Here is a 26,463-nt window from a genome sequence, read left to right as displayed (position 1 = left end):
GGTGGGTTATAATGTATGATATTATTGGATTGAATAAAGATTTAAAAAAAAATACATGGCGTGAGGTCGGATGAGTTGAGCATGGGTGCAGGCTCGCAGTTCCTCGGTCACTTGTACGGTGCACTTGGTACGGGCCCGCCCACCGCCGGCGCGCCGTAAGGTACAGAATCTCGCACAGGGCGTATCGCTTCTTGGTCGAGCGTGCCGGCGACATGCCTCACATACAGCCTCTCCTTCCCAAGTGGCTATTTCCGCCTTCCTGTGGTCCAGAAGTTATGCTCGGCATTTCCCGGGCCCGCCATGATGCTGCCTTGCGTCAGAAAGGAGAGCTGCAACTCAGTCCGATGTGAAAGCGAAGGGTGCATGAAACAGGGAGAGCTGCCCCCCAAGGGACCAGAAGATGGGTCCCTTGGGGGGGGGGGGGGGGGCGGGGCGGGGAGGGTTGAGCTGGACTGCTAGGCTGGAGGGTGTTGCTCACTCTGTGTGAGACTCCTCTGTGCTGGGTGGCTGCAGCACCCTTCTGTCCTTGAGCAGAGCGCCGAACACCGGGTGCCCTGCATGCCAGCGACCTCGTTTGTTGGCGTAGAACCTCGGAACGCCTCGGCAAGGACGCTTCCACGCGCCTATGGGTAGCTGGGACGTCATCCGCCAAACCCATGAGGTGGCAACATCACCTGGGCCAGGTTAGCTGGGTCCAGACCGCTGAGCGACTAGGTCACTGGCCCACGATCTGAGTAGGAGTCATCCTTGGCCGGTAAGATGAAGCTTGGGATAGTAGACGGCTAAGGGCGAGAAGTGCATCTGCTTCTCCAGAGTGCGGGGTGTACTTGCCAAGGAGCACTGAGTGAAATCATCGATGACGGGGCCACTGAGGGGGACCAGTACGTTGGCGACGGTGTGCTGCACCCGGCATCTCAGGAATGCCCTTGGCCTAGGGGAGGGGGGGGGGGGAGCGACTGCAGCAGTCTCCCATCCCCCCCCCCCCCCACTCCTTCCCCTCTGCGAGAGAAGCTGGTCTGGGGTAAGAGACGGGCTCCCATATTTTCATTCGTCTACACTTCACAATGGCTGATCAGGAGGCGAGTGACATGAGTGCTTTTTCGAGGTCTTTGATGCTTGCTGTTCATACCTCAGAAGAGGGCCTGGGGCTGAATGAGGAAACTGTTATTGAAAGGCTTAGTATAATTAATCAAATACTAGATTCTAGTGTTAAAAATGGGAAAATTAGTTAGGTAGCAGTCCTGGCAATCAAAAATGAATTCTCTGCCTGGACCATCGCTAGTGCGAAGCTCGAGGGGCGAGTGGAGGAATTTGAGAAACAGAACGAACGACTGCGTAAGCAACCAATAAAAACAAGGGGCTGGAGTGGCCGTGCAACTAGCCACCAAGACACAGTCTACAAAAGAAACAATGGCTAAAGTATGGAAAATATCTGACACGGAGGTCTTCTCCTGTCAAGACAATAAAAAAGTGCAAAAGATTCTTACAACCACTGTAAACATTGCAAAAGACAAAATCAAAATAAATAAAATAAAGGCGACAAAAATGTAGTTACAGTGGATTTCGCCGTTGAAGAAGATCGGAATAAAATCTTAAATCATTCAAAATTAAACAAATCAATGAAGTTCGAACCACCCAAGAACCAGAACCCTTTGGTAAACTTTTATGATGCACCAGTCACACTATAAATAAATTGACATTTACGAAACAATCTGTCAACAGAATTTTGAGGACATGAACCTGGAAACATTCAAAAACGAGTTTAAGCTGCGTTTTAAAACCGGACCCAGGAAACGAGATGTACATCACGTTGCCTGGTTCTCTGAAAAATGTCGTGCAGGCTCACCACTATGGGCAGGATATACATGGACTTTCATGCCTTCAATGTGAGGGATTACTTAGTAGTTAGCCGATGCCACAATTGTGGCGACCTAGACCATATTCATAAGGACTGCGAAAGGAAGCCACCTTGCTCCAGGTGTGGAGCTGAAGACCATGTAAGGAAAAACTGCAGCAGAACTGGGATATGCATCCCCTGCCCGCGAAGACGGAAGAAACCATGCTACATCACCAGAAGAAACTGCCATACGTACAGGAAGCTAGAGCAAAGGTTCATTGCCAGAATTGATTAGGGCTGAGCCGATACCCGTACACAGGAAACCTAAGAGAAAGTCACCAAGCAAAAGGTTGAAGGACGGACTAAGAGCCAGCAGATTTAGGGAATTTATGCAAAAGTTCAACAAGAAGCAAACTCAAAGAGTGGTAATGAAAGATGTATGTATTAAAACAGACCATTGTGGTCAGAAAGATGTTCCCTCTCCTTCAAGCTGGGGTCTAAGGTAGCCTGAAGAACATGAATGACCGAAAGCGCATCCTGTGGTAGGGAGTCTTCCGATGATAAGACACAATGATATGGTCACTAAAGAGCGAGTGCAGGTTAACCTTATGAGTAGTACAAATTCGCCAATAGACCCACCTTTCCAGAGAGGATTGGGTGTGGTCTCACTAGGGTGTACTCAAACTTAGAACACGGTATGCAATTAGTGCGCCTGGAGGAGCCAGCTGTCCTCACTACAGCTCTGAGGCATGTGGGGCCTGTCGGTCACGGGTACGGTAGGGACGTCACCTTCCTGGTGATGGAGGCTGTGGATAGGATACAGCTCAAGACGATGAATCTCCCCACTGACTTTGGGGCCCTGCGAGACTCAACCAAAAAAGTGTTCGAAATACGAAATGAAAAATTTGATTTGGACGAGTTATACAACCAATCTGTTATTACAAATGAGAGGATAGCGCATGAATGGTGGAAGAACTGGCCAGATACTCACATCCGAACATACTTTCCACGAGCACGTTAAACATAGGACAAATAAATGCGCACAACAGTCAACTAGTAATGCAGGAACTCCGAAGGGTGGTGGAGGAGAGGAGTCTGGAAGGGCTCTGTACAGGAGCTGTACACCCATGCTGGGTGGATACCCTTTGTAGCAGCCAACTGGCAAGTGATCCACAGTGAAGTGGAACCAAGAGCTGCAGCCATAGTCATAAATAGGGCGCTGAGAGCTACGGTTTTCGCACAGCTCTCCGATGACCACTGCAATGTCGTGGAACTACAGCCGTCTATTGGAGCGCGTACCTCATCAGTAAGTACCTCCGGTATGGTAGAGGAATTGAAGAATTTCTAGACAAACTAACTGATGTGGCCACAGCGTTGCAGGGGCGCAGATTTGTCGTGACAGCGGACATAAACGCAAACTCCCCACTATGGTTCCGTGACACTCGAGAGGACCGAGGAGAAAAACAGAAGAAACTATCATGGCGCTGCAGTTAAGGGTAACCAATAAACAAGGGCACCCCCCTATCTAAACTGGTGGTGGAGGTGAGGGCACAAATATTGACGTTACTTTGATAACGCCTCATCTCGCAACCAAGATAAAAGATTGGACTGTCTGGGACCAAATTACTACTAGCAACCACAAAGTAATAACATTCTCATTGAGTGATAGAGTTTGCCACTGAGAGATGGGGTGTGAGATACAATTCAGCTACAACAGGACCGATTTGGAGCGCTTGGCGAGGGAGTGTGACGTACAGACATTACCACAAGGTGACGAGAACGTAGAGAAATATGCCGAGAAACTGGTGAAAGCAGTCATCAGGGCGATAAAGGCAGCTTCTCCATCACCATGGTCAGCCGAACTGAGACAGATTCGCCAGTTTGTAAGGAGGGCGAGGAGGTACTACCAGTGAAGTATCTACTGGAAAAAAAGCAAATGTTTACAGGGAAGCGAAAGAACAATTTCAACAGGAGCTAAGGGCAGTCAGGGTGAAGAGTTGGGCATAATACGTTCAAAGTCAATTGGCTACAGACCTATGGGGTATCCCATACAAGCTATTACGGGAAAAGATAAGGTGTTGTCCACCGTCAGGAATGAGGGCTGGATGACGGAAATGGATATGAGCTTATGGCTTCGTTGGCCAAGAGGCCTCATCCGGGGAAGCACGGCGGCCAAGTGCGTCTTATTTCAGTCGACGCCACATTAGGCGACTTGCGTACCGGTCATGAGGATGAAATAATGAAGACAACACACAACGAAGTCCCCGAGTGGAGAAAATCGCCAACCTGGCCGGGAATCGAAGCCAGGTCCACTTGCACGGGAGGCGAGCACGTTACCACCCAGCTAAGCACTCAGACTGGATGATGGAAACTTGGACGGAGACTGCCGAGGTCCTCCTCTGGGTCCTGTTGCCTGACGAGAGTGAAGAAGGTGATTCATAGGAACAATGATGAATCAGGACAGAAAACCAACAGGCTTACGAAGATAATAGCATAGTTTATCCCTTCTCCGAAGAGGAGGTCCGTGCCCAAATAAAAGCGCTTAAGAAGGCCAAAGTGTCTGGCCCAGACGGCATCAAGGCAGAGGTGGTACAATTCCTGTCACCGTCGCTGGTGGCACCTCTCACTAAGTTATACAACGAGTGCCTACAGGTCAGGAAATTCCCCTTCATCTGCAAAAAGGCAAATGTTGTAATAATTAAGAAAGGTCCAGATAAAGACCCAAAGCTTGGTGGGCACAGCCGACCACGTAGGTTTGTAACATGCTGGCACACCTGTAACGCTGCAGGTAGCGTAGATTAGTTTAAGCATAGATAACATATAAATAAGAAATAGCAGTAGTGAACTAATCCCAAGTAACACAGTAATAAAAGAAACTTGGAGCATAAGATAACAGTAAAACTTAGCAATGCCCATAGTGGAAATAGTAGTAGCACTAACATACAGTAGTAATAACAAGAAAAGCTGCAGTATTTGCAATACAAATATAAAATTAAGACCCACTAATGTATTTAGGTAGTGAGTTAAATACGTATCATGTAGTTTTCTGAATAAAGAATTAAAATAATACATGCAAATAATCGTCCGAAGGAACTTCAGTGAGGAAATTTATTGCGTAACCAATCGTTCTATCTAATATCTGTTATTAATGGTACGATTCGTGAAAAGTGAAGACGCTCTGAACTAACTAGGAAAGCTTGTGTGACTTACGTCAGCAACACCCGTCTATTTGATCTTGCCAACTCTTCATACCCCAGGTACAATAGGCACCAGAAGGAACCTGGCAATATGTACTAATAAAAAAAAGGAACAAAAAATGCCTCGTGAAGGAATTACCTGAATGGGACGGGGAAAGGAAATCGGTATGTGTGATGTACTTTTATAGACAAACAAACGATCACAATTTCAGAAAAGTTGAAAGGTTCATTCAAGAGAAAGAGCTTCACAAATGAAATGAAATGTGCATATGACACTTGTGGCAGGATACCCCTTTCCAGAGAATTCGGCCACCTGGTGGAAGTCTTTTTTTAGTGGAAACCACTTCGGTGACTTGAGCGTTGATGACGATGAAATGATAATGAGAACTACATACACCCAACCGTGAGTGGAGAAAATCCCTGACGAGGCCTGGAATAGAACCCGGCTCGCGAAGTCGAGAGTCACCATCGCTAACCGCAAGAGCTGCAGGCAAGGGCTTCACAATCTGAGCGAGTCAGTACTGCGTTGGTCCACCTCTTGCCCCTATACAAGTAGTTATTCGGCTTGGCGTTGATTAATACAGCTGTTGGATGTGCACCTGAAGGATATCGTGCCAAATTCTGTCCGAATGGCATGTAAGATCGTCTAAATCCCAAGCTGGCTGGAAAGCCTTGCCCACCATGTGCCAAAAATCCTCACTCTGGGAGAGACCTGGTGACCATGATGACCAAGTTATCCTTTGGCACACACGAAGACAAGCAATAGACGGACATTACCTTGCTCAAATGTAGATATTTGGAACATAATGGGCAGGCCCTCCAACCACGTCGGAATTTTGACGGTCTAAAGGCCAGTTGGACAGAGTTTGGCACAATGACCGCCAGGAGGGCATAACAATTCTGTCAATCTGCTGAATAATTGCTTGCATAAAAACCAGAGGTGGACCAACGCGTTATTGAAATGCTTAAATTATAATCGTTTGTTTGCTTGTACATGTACATGACGTCTACTGATTTCCCTTTTCGATTAATCCCCTCGTCGAGGGTATTTTTTTTTTGAGAGTATTATTGCCTTCTACATTATTATGTCTCTCGCAATACTGACAACAGCTAAGTTACGAGATTATGCAATGCCCAATTCATAGTTCCTCGGCGTACACACGCCCCAAGATCCAGTATACGAGGTAAATGCCATCGTATCATAATCGATACACAATATCTCATTTGTCTTGTAAACTAGGTGCTCCCAACCATGTACAAAAAAAATTGACAACTATTTCTCTGACACTGCTGTCATCCTAATTCATTGCGAGCGTGTATTTTGCTCACAGTTCTATGCCCTGCTGCTTTTATGAAAAAACTGAAGCTCTTCCTTTCGCCAATTTCATAACGTTTACTCAAAAATTTACGTATATGCTCAGTTAATCCGCTATCAAACGCTACCAACTACATTGTTGATTACTAAAACTTCCGGGGTCTCAGCTCCTCTTCAGACCCTACGAAAACAAGTGCAAAGTGCACATGTCCCAGATAACTTAAAGGGCAGCACATCTGCCTTCCGTGGCCCATCAGAAGGAGTACGATGAGTCATGCGTGCAGATGTATCGTCTTTTAATTTAACTGGGACGTTTACACATTGTGCTGGTTTTCGTTGGATCTGAAGATAGAGCTGAGATCCTGAAACTGCGTTATACAAGACTTCAGTAAGAATAATTATGTCAATTGTACATCTACATGATTACTCTGCAATTCACATTTAAGTGGTTGGCAGAGGGTTCATCGAACCACAATCATACTATCTCCCTACCATTCCACTCCCGAACAGCGCGTCGGAAAAACGAACACCTAAACCTTTCTGTGCGAGTTCTGATTTCTCTTATTTTATTTTGATGATCATTCCTACCTATGGGCTCAACAAAATATTTTCGCATTCGGAAGAGAAAGTTGGTGACTGAAATTTCGTAAATAGATCTCGCCGCGACGAATAACGTCTGTGCTTTAATGACTTCCATCCCAACTCGCGTATCATATCTGCCACACTCTCTCCCCTATTACGCGATAATACAAAACGAGCTGCCCTTTTTGCACCCTTTCGATGTCCTCGGTCAAACCCACCTGGTAAGGATCCCACACCGCGCTCCAATATTTTAACAGAGGACGAACGAGTGTAGTGTAAGCCGTCTCTTTAGTGGACTTGTTGCATTTTCTAAGTGTCCTGCCAATGAAACGCAACCTTTGGCTCGCCTTCCCCACAATATTATCTATGTGATCTTTCCAACTTAAGTTGTTCGTAATTTTTACATCCAGGCACTTAGTTGAATTGACAGCCTTGAGAATTGTACTATTTATTGAGTAATCGAATTCCAACGGATTTCTTTTGTAACTCATGTGGATCACCTCACACTTATCGTTATTTAGCGTCAACTGCCACCTGCCACACCATACAGCAATCTTTTCTAAATCACTTTGGAACTGATACTGGTCTTCGGATGACCTTACTAGACGGTAAATTACAGAATCATCTGCGAACAACCTAAGAGAACTGCTCAGATTGTCACCCAGGTCATTTATATAGATCAGGAACAGCAGAGGTCCCAGGACGCTTCCCTGGTTCAAAAATGGCTCTGAGCACTATGGGACTTAACTGCTGTGGTCATCAGTCCCCTAGAACTTAGAACTACTTAAACCTAACTAACCTAAGGACATCACACACATCCATGCCCGAGGCAGGATTCGAACCTGCGACCGTAGCGGTCGCGCGGTTCCAGACTGTAGCGCCTAGAACCGCTCGGCCACTCCGGACGGCGACGCGTCCCTGGGGAACACCTGATATCACTTCAGTTTTACTCGATGATTTGCCGTCTATTATTACGAACTGCGACCGTCATGACAGGAAATCACGAACCCAGTCGCACAACTGAGACGATACCCCACAGGCCCGCAGCTTGATTAGAAGTCGCTTGTGAGGAACGGTGTCAAAAGCTTTCCGGAAATCTAGAAATACGGAATCAACTTGAGATCCCCTGTCGATAGCGGCCATTACTTCGTGCGAATAAAGAGCTAGCTGCGTTGCACAAGAACGATGTTTCCTGAAACCATGCTGATTACGTATCAATAGATCGTTCCCCTCGAGGTGATTAATTATGTTTGAATACAGTATATGCTCCAAAACCCTACTGCAAACCGACGTCAATGATATAGGTCTGTAGTTCGATGGATTACTCCTACTACCCTTCTTAAACACTGGTGCGACCTGCGCAATTTTCCAATCTGCTGGTACAGATCTATCGGTGAGCGAGCGGTTGTATATGGTTGCTAAGTAGGGAGCTATTGTATCAGCGTAATCTGAAAGGAACCTAATCTGTATACAATCTGGACCTGAAGACTTGCCCGTATCAAGCGATTTGAGTTGCTTCGCAACCCCTAAGGCATCTACTTCTAAGAAACTCATGCTAGCAGCTGTTCGTGTTTCAAATTCTGGAATATTCCATTCGTCTTCCCTGGTGAAGGAATTTCGGAAGACTGCGTTCAATAACTCCGCTTTAGCGGCACAGTCGTCGGTAACAGTACCATCGACACTGCGCAGCGAAGGTATTGACTGCGTCTTGCCGCTCTTGTACTTTACATACGACCAGAATTTCTTCGGATTGTCTACCAAATTTCGAGACAATGTTTCGTTGTGGAACCTATTAAAGGCATCTCGCATTGAAGTCCGTGCCAAATTTCGCGCGTGTGTAAATTTTAACCAATCTTCGGGACTTCGCGTTCTTCTGAACTTCGCATGCTTTTTCCGTTGCCTCTGCAACAGCGTTCGGACCTGTTTTGTATACCACGGAGAATCAGTTCCATCTCTTACCAATTTATGAGGTATAAATCTCTCAATTGCTGTTGCTACTATGTCTTTGAATTTGAGCCACATTTCGTGTACATTTGCATAGTCAGTTCGGAAGGAATGGAGATTCTCTCTTAGGATAGCTTCTAGTGACACGTTATCCACTTTTTTAAATAAAATTATTTTGCGTTTGTTTCTGGTGGATTTGGAAGAAACGGTATTGAGCCTAGCTACAACGACCTTGTGATTACTAATCCCTGTATTAGTCATGATGCTCTCTATTAGCTCTGGATTGTTTGTGGCTAAGAGCTAAGAGGTCAAGTGTGTTTTCGCAACCATTTACAATTCGCGTGGGTTCGTGGACTAACTGCTCGAAATAATTTTCGGAAAAAGCATTTAGGACAATCTCGGAAGTGTTTTCTGCCTACCACCGGTTTTGAACAAGTATTTTTGCCAACATATCGACGGAAGGTTGAAGTCCCCACCAACTGTAACATTATGAGTGGGGTATTTATTTGTTACGAGACGCAAATTTTCTCTGAACTGTTCAGCAACTATATCATCGGAGTCTGGGGGTGGGTAGAAGGAGCCAATTACTAATTTAATTCGGCTGTTAAGTATAACCTCCACCCATACCAATTCGCACGGAGTTTTTAATTCGACTTCACTACAAGTTAAACCACTACTGACAAACACATATACTCCACCACCAATTCTGCCTAATCTATCTTCCCTGAACACCGTCTGAGACTTCGTAAAAATTTCTGCAAAACGTATTTCAGGCTTTAGCCAGCTTTCTGTACCTATAACCCCCGCGGTCTAGGGGTAGCCTCTTTGATACATAGTTAAAGTGCCTTCGGTCCCGGGTTCGATCCCCGCTACTGGCTAAACTTTGATAAATAATCAGCATTGGCGGCCGAAGACTTCTGGCATAAGAGGTCAGCCTCTTTCTGCCAACGGCCTTGTCAAAGAGGGCGGAGGAGCGGATAGAGGTTCAGGGCACTCTCTTGTCCTAGGGATGGAAAATTGCCCCTAAAGGCGGAAGAATCAGCAATGATCAACGACATGAGGATGCAGAAGGCAATGGAAACCACTGCATTAAAGACACCTAAGGTGTATCCACAGGACATGTATTTGAAGAAGTGTCATGATGATCTCTCCATTGGCAAAAGATTCCGGAATAGTCCCCCATTCGGATCTCCGGGAGGGGATCGCCAATTCGGAGGTTACCATGAGAAAAAGATTGAATAATCAACGAAAGGATAACGTTCTACGAGTCGGGGCGTGGAATGTCAGAAGCGTGAACGTGGTAGGGAAACTAGAAAATCTGAAAAGGGAAATGCAAAGGCTCAATCTAGATATAGTAGGGGTCAGTGAAGTGAAGTGGAAGGAAGACAAGGATTTCTGGTCAGATGAGTATTGGGTAATATCAACAGCAGCAGAAAATGGTATAACAGGTGTAGGATTCGTTATGAATAGGAAGGTAGGGCAGAGGGTGTGTTACTGTGAAAAGTTCAGTGACCAGGTTGTTCTAATCAGAATCGACAGCACACCAACACCGACGACGATAATTCAGGTATACATGCCGACGTCGCAAGCTGAAGATGAACAGATAGAAAAAGTGTATGAGGATATTGAAAGGGTAATGCAGTATGTAAAGGGGGACGAAAATCTAATAGTCATGGGCGACTGGAATGCAGTTGTAGGGGAAGGAGTAGAAGAAAAGGTTACAAGAGAATATGGGCTTGGGACAAGGAATGAAAGAGGAGTAAGACTAATAGAGTTCTGTAACAAGTTTCAGCTAGTAATAGCGAATACCCTGTTCAAAATCACAAGAGGAGGACGTATACTTGGAAAAGGCCGGGAGATACGGGAAGATTTCAATTAGATTACATCATGGTCAGAAAGAGATTCCGAAATCAGATACTGGATTGTAAGGCGTACCCAGGAGCAGATATGGACCAGATCACAATATAGTAGTGATGAAGAGTAGGCTGAAGTTCAAGACATTAGTCAGGAAGAATCAATACGCAAAGAAGTGGGATACGGAAGTACTAAGGAATGACGAGATACGTTTGAAGTTCTCTAACGCTATAGATACAGCAATAAGAAATAGCGCAGTAGGCAGTACAGTTGAAGAGCAATGGACATCTCTAAAAAGGGACATCACAGAAGTTCGGAAAGAAAACATAGGTACAAAGAAGGTAGCTGCGAAGAAACCATAGGTAACAGAAGAAATACTTCAGTTGATTGATGAAAGGAGGAAGTACAAACATGTTCCGGGAAAATCAGGAATACAGAAATACAAGTAGCTGAGGAATGAAATAAATAGGAAGTGCAGGGAAGCTAAGACGAAATGGCTGCAGGAAAAATGTGAAGACATCGAAAATGATACGATTGTGGGAAGGACAGATTCAGCATACAGGAAAGTCAAAACAACCTTTGGCGACATTAAAAGCAACGGTGGTAACATTATGAGGGCAACCGGAATTCCACTGTTAAATGCAGAGGAGAGAGCAGACAGGTGGAAAGAATACATTGAAAGCCTCTATGAGGGTCAAGATTTGTCTGATGTGATAGAAGAAGAAACAGGAGTCGATTTAGAAGAGATATGGGATCCAGTATTAGAATCGGAACTTAAAAGAGCTTTGGAGGACTTACGGTCAAATAAGGCAGAAGGGATAGATAACATTCCATCAGAATTTCTAAAATCATTGAGGGAAGTGGCAACAAAACGACTATTCACGTTGGTGTGTAGAATATATGAGTCTGGCGATTTACTATCTGACTATCGGGAAAGCATCATACACACAATTCCGAAGACGGCAAGAGCTGACAAGTGCGAGAATTATCGCACAATCAGCTTAACAGCTCATGCATCGAAGCTGCTTACAACAATAGTATACAGAAGAATGGAAAAGAAAATTGAGAACGCGCTAGGTGACGATCAGTTTGGCTTTAGGAAAAGTAAAGGGATGAGAGAGGCAATTCTGACGTTACGGCTAATAATGGAAGCAAGGCTAAAGATATATCAGGACACTTTCATAGGATTTGTCGACCTGGAAAAGGCGTTCGACAATATAAAATGGTGCTAGCAGTTCGAGATTCTGAAAAAAGTAGGGGCAAGCTATAGGGAGAGACGGGTCATATACAATATGTACAACAACCAAGAGGGAATAATAAGAGTGGACGATCAAGAACGAAGTGCTCGTATTAAGAAGGGTGTAAGACAAGGCTGTAGCCTTTCGCCCCTACTCTTCAATCTGTACATCGAGGAAGCAATGATGGAAATAAAAGAATGGTTCAGGAGTGGAATTGAAATACAACGTGATGACATTGCTATCCTGAGTGAAAGTGAAGAAGAATTAAATGATCTGCTGAACGGAATGAACAGTCTAATGAATACACAGTATGGCTTGAGAGTAAATCGGAGAAAGACGAAGGTAATGAGAAGTAGTAGAAATGAGAACAGCGAGAAACTTAACATCAGGATTGATGGTCACGAAGTCAATGAAGTTAAGGAATTCTGCTACCTAGGCAGTAAAATAACCAATGACGGGCGGAGCAAAGAGGACATCAAAAGCAGACTCGCTATGGCAAAAAAGGCATTTCTGGTCAAGAGAAGTCTACTAATGTCAAATACCGGCCCTAATTTGAGGAAGAAATTTCTGAGGATGTACGTCTGGAGTACAGCATTGTATGGTAGTGAAACATGGACTGTGGGAAAACCGGAACAGAAGAGAATCGAAGCATTTGAGATGTGGTGCTATAGACGAATGCAGAAAATTAGGTGGACTGATAAGGTAAGGAATGAGGAGGTTCTACGCATAATCGGAGAGGAGAGGAATATGTGGAAAACACCGATAAGGAGAAGGGACAGGATGATAGGACATCTGCTAAGACATGAGGGAATGACTTCCATGGTACTAGAGGGAGCTGTAGAGGGCAAAAACTGTAGAGGAAGACAGAGATTGGAATACGTTAAGCAAATAATTGAGGACGTAGGTTGCAAGTGCTACTCTGAGATGAAGAGGTTAGCACAGGAAAGGAAAAAAAAAAAAAAGAGATTTCAGCTTCTGTGCTTTCTATTAGCGCTTGAAGCTCAGGGACTTTCCCAACCCAACTACAACAATTTACAACTGCAATTCCGACTGTTCCTTGATCCAAACATGTCCTGTGTTTGCCATGCACACTTTGAGATTGCAGCCCACCCCGTACTTTCCCGATGCCTTCTAACCTAAAAAACCGCCCAGTCCACGCCACACAGCCTCCACTACCCGTGTAGCCACCAGCTGAGTGTAGTGAACTCCTGACCTATTCAGCAGAACCGAAACCCTACCACCGTATGGCGCAAGTCAAGGAATCTGCAGCCAACACGGTCGCAAAACCGTCTGAGCCTCTGATTCAGACCCTCCACCCGCCTCTGCACCAAAGGTCCGCAGTCGGTTCTGTCAACGATGCTGCAGATGGTGAGCTCTGCCTTCATCTCGTAAGCAAGACCGGCAGCCTTCACCAAATCAGATAGCCGCTGGAATCCAGAGAGAATTTCCTCAGATCCACAGCGACACACGTCATTAGTGCCGACATGTGCCACCACCTGCAGCTGGGTGCATCCTGTGCTCTTCATGGCATCCGGAAGGACCCTTTCCACATCAGGAATGACTCCACCCGGAATGCACACGGAGTGCACACTGGATTTCTTCCCCTCCTTAGCCGCCATATCCCTAAGGGGCCCCATTACGCGCCTAACATTGGAGCTCCCAACTACCAATAAGCCCACCCTCTGCTATTGCCCGGACCTTGAAGGCTGAGAATCATCCTCTGAAACAGGCAGGGCAGGCAGCTGCATCTGGCTCAGCCAGAGACAGTACCTGAAACCTGTTTGTCAGACGCACCGCGGAGGCTTTCTGATCAGCCTCCGAGGACGTCTGTCGCTGCCTGCCACGCCTTGGAACGACCTCCCAATCAACCACAGGCGAGGGCTCAGCCCCACTGCGGACAGCAACCGGGGCAACCACAGCGGCAGACCGATCTGGGGACAGACGGGACGAGGTTGACATCCCCGTGATACCCAAGTCCGGCTCCCCACAGTGGTGCCCATTGGCAACAGCCTCAAGCTGCGCGACCGAAGTCAGTGCCGCCTGCAACTGTGAGCGAAGGGATGCCAACTCAGCCCTCATCCGAACACAGCAATCACAGTCCCTGTCCATTCTAATCGATGTTGAACAACAGTTACTGAAACACGAGTCCGTGCCTAGATAACGTAAGGGAAACACACAAAGAATGTATGAACTGACCTGTACAAATGCCTAATGACTGTGCTACAATCTGCCTGAATTTACGATTACAGTAACTAAAACTCGAAATTACACCTCCCTACATAGAGAGTTTCAATTACGAACATTCTATGTAACATTTATGGATGTCCGACTAACAGCAATTTTTTACTACCATCTACTTTCAGTAACACTCATTTTTGTTACCACTTCTCAATCAGTCACGCCATGTTCCTTCTCGTGTCTACATTCATTACATTTTATCACGTTCCTCCTCCTCTTCCACCCCCTCTCTTGTGCCAATTCCTATTAACTCTCACAGTTTAAAACTACTTGCCAGTAATCCGTCGTTATTTTTGTACTATTTATGAATGAATAGAAACTCTGATTTTTCTGCTCTGTTTATGTTGGAGTAACTCTCAAATGATGGATTCTATTAGAAGAAACGACTAACATGCTAAGTATACTGTATTAAAGCAAAATACACTATCTGATCAAAAGTATTCTGATACCTATTAGAAGACATTAATATGAGGTGTGTTCTTTATAACGGCTTGAACTATGCAAGGGACACTTTGAGTGAGGTGTTTGAATGTCTGTGTAGGAATGCCAGCCCATTCTCCCTGCAGAGCCGAAACAAGAGGCGGTAGTGATTTTGGGCGCTGGAGTCTGGATCGAGGTCGGCGTCTTGACTCGTCCCAAAGATGTCCCACTTTATTTTTGTTACGGGGCACAGCCTAAACAAGTTTATATCCACATGCTTGACAATGAGAAACTTCGAAATCGGCTGACTACACAATTAATTAAGAATACTACAGCCTACTGTTTTCTTTTACATTTCGGAAATGTTATTGTCCACAAATCACTGTCTCACAGACTGGGTGCATTGTCATGATGATACAAATAACCATCGTCTCCGAACTGTTCCTCTAGTGCACACAGACGACGCAAAACACCCCCATACAATTAGCAGCAGCTATCCGATATTTCACTGCTGGGACTACATGTCAAGGCAGATGACATTCCCAGGCATTCACCAAACCCAAACCATTACATTGGAATATCACGGCGTATAGAGGGATACATCACTCGAAATCATTCGTTTCCAATTATCCAATGTCCAGTGTCGTTGTTCTTTAAGCCACCTCAACCGTCACTTCCCACTGACTACAGAAGTAAATTGGTTATGAATAGATGCTCAATCATTGTATCGCACTCTTTTTTAACTTCCTGCCTAAAGTCATTGTGTTATCCGGACTGCTGCTCAAGAAAGATTCCTTCCACTGATCTCATGCTATTTTTTACAATCACTCACCGCAATGCTCTGTGGTCTCTGGCCTCCGTACTTGAGATCTGCCTTTTATTGACTTAGCTATGGCTATTCCTTTGCTTTTCCATTTCACAATCACATCATCTGCAGTAGTGTAGGCTAGCATTACATAGTCTAATATCTCCCTGATGGAATGTTTACTCAAGTCACATCCAATGACTATCCCAGTTCGGAGTCACTGTGCTCTCCTGACCTATCCATTCTGCTGTTACTGCTTCCCTACTCATAACACAACACTCTCCGCCTCCTCTTACACTGGAAGGTCCTCCTCTCGTGACATGTAGTGACCAGTTCCGCCTTACGTACCGGTGTTACTTATCAGGTGATACGTGTAGAACAACGGGAAAGATGTAAGAGAGGTTCTGATGACCCTAATCTTGCCATGTTAAATAAATAAATAGTGTGGAACGATCACATCAAATCCTGGTAACAGCATAAGCGCGGCTTAGATTCACTGGAACAATGCTGAGGAAGTCACTGCCTAAAAAAAGTGAAGCGGGAGATATGGTAAGATGTGACCCTAACTTTACAGACGTACACACTATGGGTGTGTTAGAGCTGCAGAATGGCCAGAATAGTGCGTTAGTGTTTACAGAACGCAGGTTTTCACGGTCAGTATTTGCCTATTTGCTGATATTTATTTTATGAACGTAAGGCCGTTGTCCAATGCATAAATCTCTGCCTAACCTTTCGCCTTCAAATGTTCGAGACATCGTCAGTGGCTTCAACGACTCAGAAAGAGGCTGCAGAACTGTTTATATCCATCCCATGAAACGGTCGGTGCGTGACACCATCAGACCGCTGCGTAAGATCGCAGAGTCGCGCCTACGCGTGCTGTACGGAGCTTGTAGTGCTGGAGCTGTTTGTTTTATTTAGCACTAAGGCTCACAAACTGTCTTGTTTCAGTCCTTCTTTCTTATTAAAATTATCTTCGAATTATTGAATTTCTATAACCTCCTTGTGCATCATAGCGTGATAATTATTAGAGCTTGCTGAAACCACAGTGTCAGAGAAACGAATTTGGTGGTTTTCCGGTCCTAGCGCATGATCTACTACTGCCTATTATTCGTCTTGCCCAGGCGACAATTACTCTTGTTCCCTTAAGTCGGCTGTAAATGTTTGTACCTGTAGTTCATTTGTACGTTTTGCCGCAAGTGCAAGGGATATTTGTGTACTCCTGCTGTGGCAAGCGGCGGATGTTTTGTAAAAACTATCAAAGATCGCATTAGCAAAGTAGCCAGGAAGCACAGTATTGATACAGTGTTTAAACCAACAGCAAAAGAGCTTGTACATTTGAATATTACAATGGATCTACGGCCGCCACTTTATACGTGTACTGCAAATGCAGTTTTGCCACCAAAGTAAAGATAAGTAATGGAGTAGTGAAAGTAAAGAAGTAATAATGTCTCGAAACTTAATTTAATAATATGATGTAATTTAACGGTAGTCACCTCGACAAAGTATATAAGGGGTGATTATAATTAAACTTTCCCTATGTAACACGTTATAACACGGAAACTAATTACCGTACGACTACCAAACTTGGTAACATTAATGTCCAGAGTAGGGGGGATTTCCAAGGGCACAGCGCCACCGTCCAGTACCAAGGCCGCCAGGTATCGTGACCAGTTATCGTGATTCGTAGTCTCACACACATGACCAGTCGCAGTGCACTTGTTGACGTGTCAACATGAGCTTGGAAAAAAGGAGCAGGGTATTATTGGTGAAGCTTTATTATCAAAACAACAGTAATGCTGCAGCTGTACTTCGAGAATATCGCCTTCTGAAAGGATCACGGAAGAGACCTCTTTCTCCACTTGCTGTGCGAAGCGTGATGAAGAAGTTCGAATCAACTGGAGAACTGGCTGTCGCTTCACGAAGAGACCGACGATCGGTTGCACCACAGGTGGTTGATGAAATCGCTATGGCAATGGCAGACAATGATGCGCGCAATTCTCGGCCGTTAGGTGGTGCTCGTGCTGTGTCACGACAGTCGAACAACCCATTGTCCACTGTACGGAAGGCGCTTCGAACCACTCTCAAATGGTATTCGCACAAAATCCATATCGTACAGCAGTTTCAATCACAGGACGCACAACGACGTGATCACTTCGGTCTCCACTTCATCGCAAGGATTGAAGTTGACGAGAGCTGGCCGTGGACCATCCTATGGACAGACGAAGCTCACTTCCCTCTGACGTGTGAGATGAACAATCAGAACTGTGTGTTCATCTCCATTCACTGTGCTTGATGTTCCTCTGTATGGTGAACGTGTCGCCGTACGATGTGGCTTCACAGCTATGTTCATCATTGGCCCATTCTTTTTTGAATAGACTGGCGCTCAAGGACGAAAGACGTGCAGTGTGACTGGCCAGCGTTACTGCGATATGCTTCGTCAGCATGTCATACCCGCCCTACAGGAGAGAGACGCATTGAATTCACCATCTCGCTCCCTGTGATTTCTGGTTGTGGGGCTACCTGATGGACAGGGTTTACCAGGGGAACATTCACACATGTGGTAATCTGAAGCGCAGCATATCAAGAGAGGTAACCAGCGTACCTACGGACACGCTTCGTTATGCTGTGCAGAATGCAATTCTGCGCCTTGAGACTCTTCTGGACACAGATGCGTGCCATATTGAGCCCCCTTTCTGTAACAGTAATGGCACCGGTATGCATGATGCACCGTAGCAGCACATTAAAAGTATTTCTGTAGAATTGATTCTGCATTGTTTCTCTCCCCCACGTCCTTGGCATTAATTCTACCAGCTTTGGTACTCTTATGGTAGTTAGTTTCCGTGTTATAACGTGTTGAATAGGGAAAGTTTATTTATAACCCTCCGGTACAAAGGACAGTCAAAAGAAATAGAGGCAGATGGGAAAGAAGTTAGTATACTGTTTTACTTGAAAAGTAATCGCCGGAACTGTTATTACATTTATCCCACTGTGAGACAAAATGGTCACTGCCTTCATGAAAAAATATTTGTGGTTGCCTGGGGAAAGATGAGTGTACCCAAGTATGCGCATCTTCGTTCGAAGTAAATCAACGTCCACGTATGTCTTTCTTCAGGGTTCCAAAAACGTGGAAATCGCATAGGGATAGGATACATAAGGGCAGGCAGGCCCACATGTTGCCAAGGTTGCCTCTACTAAGCAGTAGCAGTTTCGCTGGGAAGCACACATCTTCCATACAATTCCGATGTCATGGATTGCGTGGCCTCTCCCGCCAGAGGTTCGAGTCCTCCCTCGGGCGTGTGTGTGTGTGTGTGTTGTTCTTAGCATAAGTTAGTTTAAGTAGTGTGTAAGTCTAGGGACCGATGACCTCAGTAGTTTGGTCTCTTAAGAATTCACACATTACAATTCCAAAATCTCCCCAGTGCGATTTACGCAATTTTAGAGCCCTGAAGAAGGATATTCGTGGCCGTAGATTTGCATGGGGCCGGCCGGGGTGGCCGAGCCGTTCTAGGCGCTACAGTCTCGAACCGGGCGACTGCTACGGTCGCAGGTTCGAATCCTGCCTCGGGCATGGATGTATGTGATGTCCTTAGGTTAGTTAGGTTTAAGTAGTTCTAAGTTCTAGGGGACTGATGACCTCAGAAGTTAAGTCCCATAGTGCTCAGAGCCAGCCATTTGCATGGGAGGGAGAGGTGCTCTGGTACAATCATGGTTCTGTAGTCAACTGCAAACATTTTTGATGAAGGCACTGACCGCCTTGTCTCAGTGTGGGATAGGTGTTTTAACAGTTATGGCGATTACTTTTGAAATAATAGACAGTTTTCTTTTTTATCCATCTGTCTCATTTTTACTCAAGTGATCATTATATATACACGTTTGTTCATGAGTACCTCAAGGATTACAAGAGATGACTGCACAAAAACTGCAAGACACTCACAAAGTAATACTTATCAGTGGACAGAGCATCCCTCCCAGTATTTTACAACTCATCAATATGAGCGCCATTTGTAACGCATCAAACTTCAATATGTGTTGGCGATTCATTGAAGTCACTGATTCGCATTGGTTGGGATGGGGCAACAGCAGCATGCTTTGCTAATCAGTACACAGAGTTTCCCTATCTGCAGGCGTGAACTAAGTCTAAGCCACAGAATGATGTAGACGATATGTCCACTTGTTCCATTATTCCGACGCGCTTGTCAGCTACTGGAAGTTCGCCATGGCACATGGTACGAGGCGAAACTAGGAGAGATCTTTTGTCCACTGTTATGTGTCATTTTACATTTGTCTTTTAGTTTCCACGCATTTGTTTTCTGAAACTCCATAGGTAGTTGCGAATAAACCTGTATTCACTGCTACTGGTTGCTACAGCGCAATGGGCGTCTTCAGAGGTTAAAATGTTATAGCATCTTAAGCAAGACTATCTACCAGTTCACAATGCACGTGGTATGGGGTGGCCGTTTCACTGTGTAAGTAGGAAATAATGTGACTGTCTTTGCGATGTGTGAATTAGTTCGTAAATAAGCAGGGAGGGAACAATAAGAGTGGGAGACAAAGAACGAAGTGCTCAGATTGAAGAAGGGTGTAACACAGGGATCCAGTCTTTCAACCCTAATGTTCAATCTGTACAACGAAGAAGCAGTGACGGAAACAACAGGAAGATGCAAGCGCGGGATTGAAATTCAGGATGGAAGAACATCAATGATAAGAAGCGCGGCTGATATTGTTATACTCAGGGAAATATAGAAGAATCACAGGATGTGTAGAATGTAATGAACAACCGAATGGGCACAGAATGTGGACTGAGAGTAAATCAAAGAAAGTTGAAAGTAATGACAAGTAGCTCAAATGAGAATATCGGGAAACATAACATCAGAAATGGGGATTATGATGTAGATGAAGTGACGGAACTCTGCTGCCAAAGTAGCTAAATAACCCACGACGGACGGAGCAAGGAGAGTATAAAAAGCAGATTACCAATGTCATAAATAGCATTCCTGGCCAAGACAAGTCTACTAACGTCAAATAAAGGTCTTAATTTGAGGAAAAAATTTCTGGGAATACGTTCGGAGCACAGAACTATACGTTAGCGAAATATGGACAATAGGAAAACCGGAACACAAGATAGTGAAAGCATTTGAGATGTGGTGCTACAGAAGAATGTCGACAATTAGGTCGACTGATGCGGTAAAGAATGAGGAGATTCTCCAGAGAAGCGACGAGGAAAGGAATACATGGAAATATTGATAAGAAGAGGGGAGTGGATGATACAACATCTGTTAAAATATACGTGAAGGCGGTCGTGGGTTGCAAGTGTTACTCTGACACCCAAACCTCCAGATGTCAAACACTCAGATAGGTACTAAACGTTGTATGCCGATAGAGTATCAACCAAAACTCTGGTTTAGTTCGTACTAAGTGTTGTCGTCCAGCAGAACAAGCGTAAACGTTGACTCAAAATAACACCGTAACTACGGAATACTGTGAGTAAATAACACTTCTTGCTTCCGTGGCGAAGTTGGTAGAGAGTTGTATCCTCGTACCAAGCGTCCTGGGCTCAAACCCAAATGACAACCATTTTTTTTTACTGTATCGTACGTGAAAGTTTTATATACGACTACATTTACGACATGTAAAATGGTTCTTAGCATTTTACAGCAATGATATCCTGGCAGTATGCTTTCGCTTATTTTCTTTGAAAGTAGTGAACCTATAGAGCACATCTGTAGTTTCACAGAATATACAAACAGAACAGCCGGCCGCGGTGGTCTAGCGGTTCTAGGCGATCAGTCCGGAACCGCGCGACAGCTACGGTCGCAGGTTCGAATCCTGCCTCGGGCATGGATGTTTGTGATGTCCTTAGGTTAGTTAGGTTTAAGTAGTTCTAAGTTCTAGGGGACTGATGACCACAGATGTTAAGTCCCATAGTGCTCAGAGCCATTTGAACCATTTTTGAGCCAAACAGAACAGAAAACTAAAGAAACAATTTCCTCACACGTGGGGAGGTAATAGTAATAACAATAATTAATAATAAACAAAAGAATAAGATCATTAATAAGTACGTAACAATCACAAAATATTGCTACAAACTTCGAAAAGTCATTTTACATGTCAGGAGAATGTTCTCCCATATAATATGTAAACAGTTAACGCTCTACCTTCTCGCCGACGCGAGATCTACAATACAGCCACTAGAAATGCCCTTTTCCTGTGCTTCGTAACTCTAGCGTTCCTTTTAATTATCGTTTACATACAGCCTACAGCACACAGCACAAACTAAATCGTTATTTTCAAAAGTGGTTCAAATGGCTCTGAGCACTACGGAACTTAACTTCTGAGGTCATCAGTCCCCTAGAACTTAGAACTACTTAAACCTAACTAACCTAAGGACATCACACACATGCATGCCCGAGGCAGGATTCGAACCTGCGACCGTAGCGGTCGTGCGTTTCCTGACTGTAGCGCCTAGAACCGCTCGGTCACCCCGACCGGCTTGTTATTTCCGTTGATGCTCTGTCGACATACGTTTGGCACCGGTCTGAGTGCCTGACATCTGGAGGCGTGGTTGTGAGGTGAAAGGGTTCGCACAGAAGAGATATTCGTGGCGGGTAGCGTGAAACCAGTCAGAAGACTGATGAGTTAAAAAAACAGAGAGGGACCCTGTGAGTGAGTGTGTTGGCGCAGCGTTTCTTGTTCGACTTACGGGTAGTGTCGTAGGGGATGCCGTTGAGCTCGGAGAAGCAGGGCTGGGTGGCGAGCGTGGCGGGCTCTGTGTCCGGCCAGCACAGCAGGCGGTCCCAGGAGCGCGCGCACCGCGGCCCGTCTGCGGCCGCGTCTCCAGCGCCGGCGCCGGCCAGCAGGCACTCTAGCTCGCGCAGCATGCTGCCGTTGTCGCCGTCCGCGCGCAGCTGCATCGCTGCGCCGCTCCTCCTGCGCACACTGTCCGCACAAACTCGTCTTACTCTCACACATTAACATCGCTACGTCCTTCCTTATACACTACTGGCCATCAAAATTGCTACACCGAGAAGAAATACAGATGATAAACGGGTATTCATTGGACAAATATATCATACTACAACTGACATGTGATTACACTTTCACGCAATTTGGGTGCATAGATCCTGAGACATCATTACCCAGAACAACCACCACTGGCCGTAATAACGGCCTTGATACGCCTGGGCATTGAGTCAAACAGAGCTTGGATGGCGTGTACAGGTACAGCTGCCCATGCAGCTTCAACACGATACCACAGTTCATCAGAAGTAGTGACTGGCGTATTGTGACGAGCCAGTTGCTCGGCCCTAATTAACCGGACGTTTTCAATTGGTGAGAGATCTGGAGAATGTGCTGGCCAGGGCAGCAGTCGGACATTTTCTGTATCCAGAAAGGCCCGTACAGGACCTGCAACATGCGGTCGTGCATTATCCTGCTGAAATGCAGGGTTTCGGAGGGATCGAATGAAGGGGAAAGCCACGGGTCGTAACACATCTAAAATGTAACGTCCACTGTTCAAAGCGCCGTCAGTGCGAACAAGAGGTGACCGAGACCTGTAACTAATGGCAACCCATACCATCACGCCGGGTGATACACCAGTATGGCGATGACGAATATACGCTTCCAATGTGCGTTCACCGCGATGTCGCCAAACACAATTGCGACCATCATGATGCTGTAAACAGAACCTAGTTTCATTCGAAAAAATGACGTTTTGCCATTCGTGTAAGGTTCGTCGTTGAGTACATCATCGCACGCGCTCCTGCCTGTGATGCAGCGTCAAGGGTAACCGCAGCCACGGTCTCCGAGCTGATAGTCCATGCTGCTGCAAACGTCGTCGAACTGTTCTTGCAGATGATTGTTGTGTTGCAAACGTCCCCATCTGTTGACTCAGGAATCGAGACGTGGCTGCACGATCCGTGACAGCCATGCGGATACGATGCCTGTCATTTCGACTGATGGTGATACGAGGCCGTTAGGATCCAGCACGGCGTTTCGTATTACCCTTCTGAACCCACCGATTCCATATTCTGCTACCAGTCATTGGATCTCGACCAACGCGAGCAGGAATGTCGCGATACGATAAACCGCAGTGGCGATAGGCTACAATCCGACCTTTATCAAAGTCGGAAACATGATGTTAAGCATTTCTCCTCCTTACATGAGGCATCACAACAACGTTTCACCAGGCAACGCCGGTCAACTGCTGTTTGTGTATGAGAAATCGGTTGGAAACTTCCCTCATGTCAGCACGTTGTAGGTATCGCCACCGACACCAACCCTGTGTGAATACTCTGAAAAGCTAATCATTTGAATATCACAGCATCTTCTTCCTCTCTGTTAAATTTCGCGTCTGTTGCACGTCAACTTCGTGGTGTAGCAATTTTAATGCAATTTAACAGACAGGAAGAAGATACTGTGATATGCAAATATACTTACTTACTTATCGCGAATGGACCCAGAAGGATCACGCAAAGCTTTCTGACGTCGTTTCTTCCATACTTCTTTCATTCGTTCTCCATGTTTTCTTTTTCTTTCTTCTGTCCATTTTGTTCCTGGTCTCTTTAGTGCTTCCTTCTCCGACAATACAATCCACTTTTCCACCTTATTTCTAAAAGTTTTTCTATCTTTGATATCTTTAAGTTCAATATTTGCTTTTTGTAAATCTAATTTTACTTGGCTAATCCATGGTGTTGTTGATTTGACTTTTTCTATGTAAGTGAGAATTCTGTTGGTGAGTCGTGTGGGGGGAAGTCTAGTGACATGTCCATAAAATTTTAATCTTCGCCTTCTTATGTCTGCTGCCAGGTTTGATATAGTTTCTGTGGTTCTTCTTGATTGTATCCGGTATCCTTCTTCTGTTAATTTTGGACCTAAAATCTTTCTCATAATTTTGCGTTCTTCTTTTAGTATTTTTTCTAAATCACATTTTGTGTGGAGTGTGAGCGTTTCACTAGCATATAGTGCTGCTGGCTTAATTACTGCGCAGTAGTGTCTGATTTTTGTGTTCGAGGAGATGCATTTTTTATTGTGTCATACCATATGCTCTCTTCATTTTTAGTTGTCTGATCTTCTGTGCTACTTTCTCTCCTCCGGTTGGCTCCAAAATTTCACCTAGGTATTTAAAATGTTTTACTCTATTTATTTTTCCATATTTTGTGTTCAAACTGTGTATATGGAATTTCGTACAGAAAAATTCTGTCTTTTGAAACGAAATTTGTAAACCTACTTTATCCGCGCATTCCTTAAGGATCTCTATTTGTTTGGTGGCGATTTCTTCATCATCTGCAAGTATGGCCAAGTCGTCCGCGAATGCTAAACAAGATATCTCCACGTTGTCTTTGGTTCTACCAAGATGGATTGGTTTCCCGTAGGATTGATTTTTTAATTCTTTTTCCCATTCCTTAATGACTTTATCCAGGACTATATTAAACAGAAGTGGAGATAGCCCGTCGCCTTGACGTACTCCAGTTTTTATGAGAAAAGGTGTATATATATATATATATATACACACTCCTGGAAATTGAAATAAGAACACCGTGAATTCATTGTCCCAGGAAGGGGAAACTTTATTGACACATTCCTGGGGTCAGATACATCACATGATCACACTGACAGAACCACAGGCACATAGACACAGGCAACAGAGCATGCACAATGTCGGCACTAGTACAGTGTATATCCACCTTTTGCAGCAATGCAGGCTGCTATTCTCCCATGGAGACGATCGTAGAGATGCTGGATGTAGTCCTGTGGAACGGCTTGCCATGCCATTTCCACCTGGCGCCTCAGTTGGACCAGCGTTCATGCTGGACGTGCAGACCGCGTGAGACGACGCTTCATCCAGTCCCAAACATGCTCAATGGGGGACAGATCCGGAGATCTTGCTGGCCAGGGTAGTTGACTTACACCTTGTAGAGCACGTTGGGTGGCACGGGATACATGCGGACGTGCATTGTCCTGTTGGAACAGCAAGTTCCCTTGCCGGTCTAGGAATGGTAGAACGATGGGTTCGATGACGGTTTGGATCTACCGTGCACTATTCAGTGTCCCCTCGACGATCACCAGTGGTGTACGGCCAGTGTAGGAGATCGCTCCCCACACCATGATGCCGGGTGTTGGCCCTGTGTGCCTCGGTCGTATGCAGTCCTGATTGTGGCGCTCACCTGCACGGCGCCAAACACGCATACGACCATCATTGGCACCAAGGCAGAAGCGACTCTCATCGCTGAAGACGACACGTCTCCATTCGTCCCTCCATTCACGCCTGTCGCGACACCACTGGAGGCGGGCTGCACGATGTTGGGGCGTGAGCGGAAGACGGCCTAACGGTGTGCGTGACCGTAGCCCAGCTTCATGGAGACGGTTGCGAATGGTCCTCGCCGATACCCCAGGAGCAACAGTGTCCCTAATTTCCTGGGAAGTGGCGGTGCGGTCCCCTACGGCACTGCGTAGGATCCTACGGTCTTGACGTGCATCCGTGCGTCGCTGCGGTACGGTCCCAGGTCGACGGGCACGTGCACCTTCCGCCGACCACTGGCGACAACATCGGTGTACTGTGGAGACCTCACGCCCCACGTGTTGAGCAATTCGGCGGTACGTCCACCCGGCCTCCCGCATGCCCACTATACGCCCTCGCTCAAAGTCCGTCAACTGCACATACGGTTCACGTCCACGCTGTCGCGGCATGCTACCAGTGTTAAAGACTGCGATGGAGCTCCGTATGCCATGGCAAACTGGCTGACACTGACGGCGGCGGTGCACAAATGCTGCGCAGCTAGCGCCATTCGACGGCCAACACCGCGGTTCCTGGTGTGTCCGCTGTGCCGTGCGTGTGATCATTGCTTGTACAGCCCTCTCGCAGTGTCCGGAGTAAGTATGGTGGGTCTGACACACCGGTGTCAATGAGTTCTTTTTTCCATTTCCAGGAGTGTATATATATAGTGCACAGTATGCCAAATAATAATGATGCTAGGAAAACTTCCAAGAAAGACGCCAAATGTTGTGGCCATTTCATCCGCTAGATGTTTATGAGC

General features: G+C 45.7%; 1 protein-coding gene across 1 annotated transcript in view; it reads right to left on the bottom strand.

Moving 5' to 3' along the window:
- Positions 1 to 26,463, bottom strand: part of LOC124788686 (diuretic hormone receptor-like) — a 202,432-nt gene that overhangs the window by 161,413 nt on the left and 14,556 nt on the right. Inside the window, exon 2 of the mRNA XM_047255968.1 lies at positions 22,131 to 22,366. Coding sequence (XP_047111924.1) covers positions 22,131 to 22,366 — 236 coding nt within the window. The remainder of the gene's footprint in view (positions 1 to 22,130; positions 22,367 to 26,463) is intronic.

Source organism: Schistocerca piceifrons, chromosome 3 (assembly GCF_021461385.2).
Source record: "Schistocerca piceifrons isolate TAMUIC-IGC-003096 chromosome 3, iqSchPice1.1, whole genome shotgun sequence".
NCBI classification, from domain to species: Eukaryota; Metazoa; Arthropoda; class Insecta; order Orthoptera; family Acrididae; genus Schistocerca; species Schistocerca piceifrons.
Note: the sequence above shows the minus strand (reverse complement) of the source record. Positions and strands in the feature narration are given on the sequence as shown.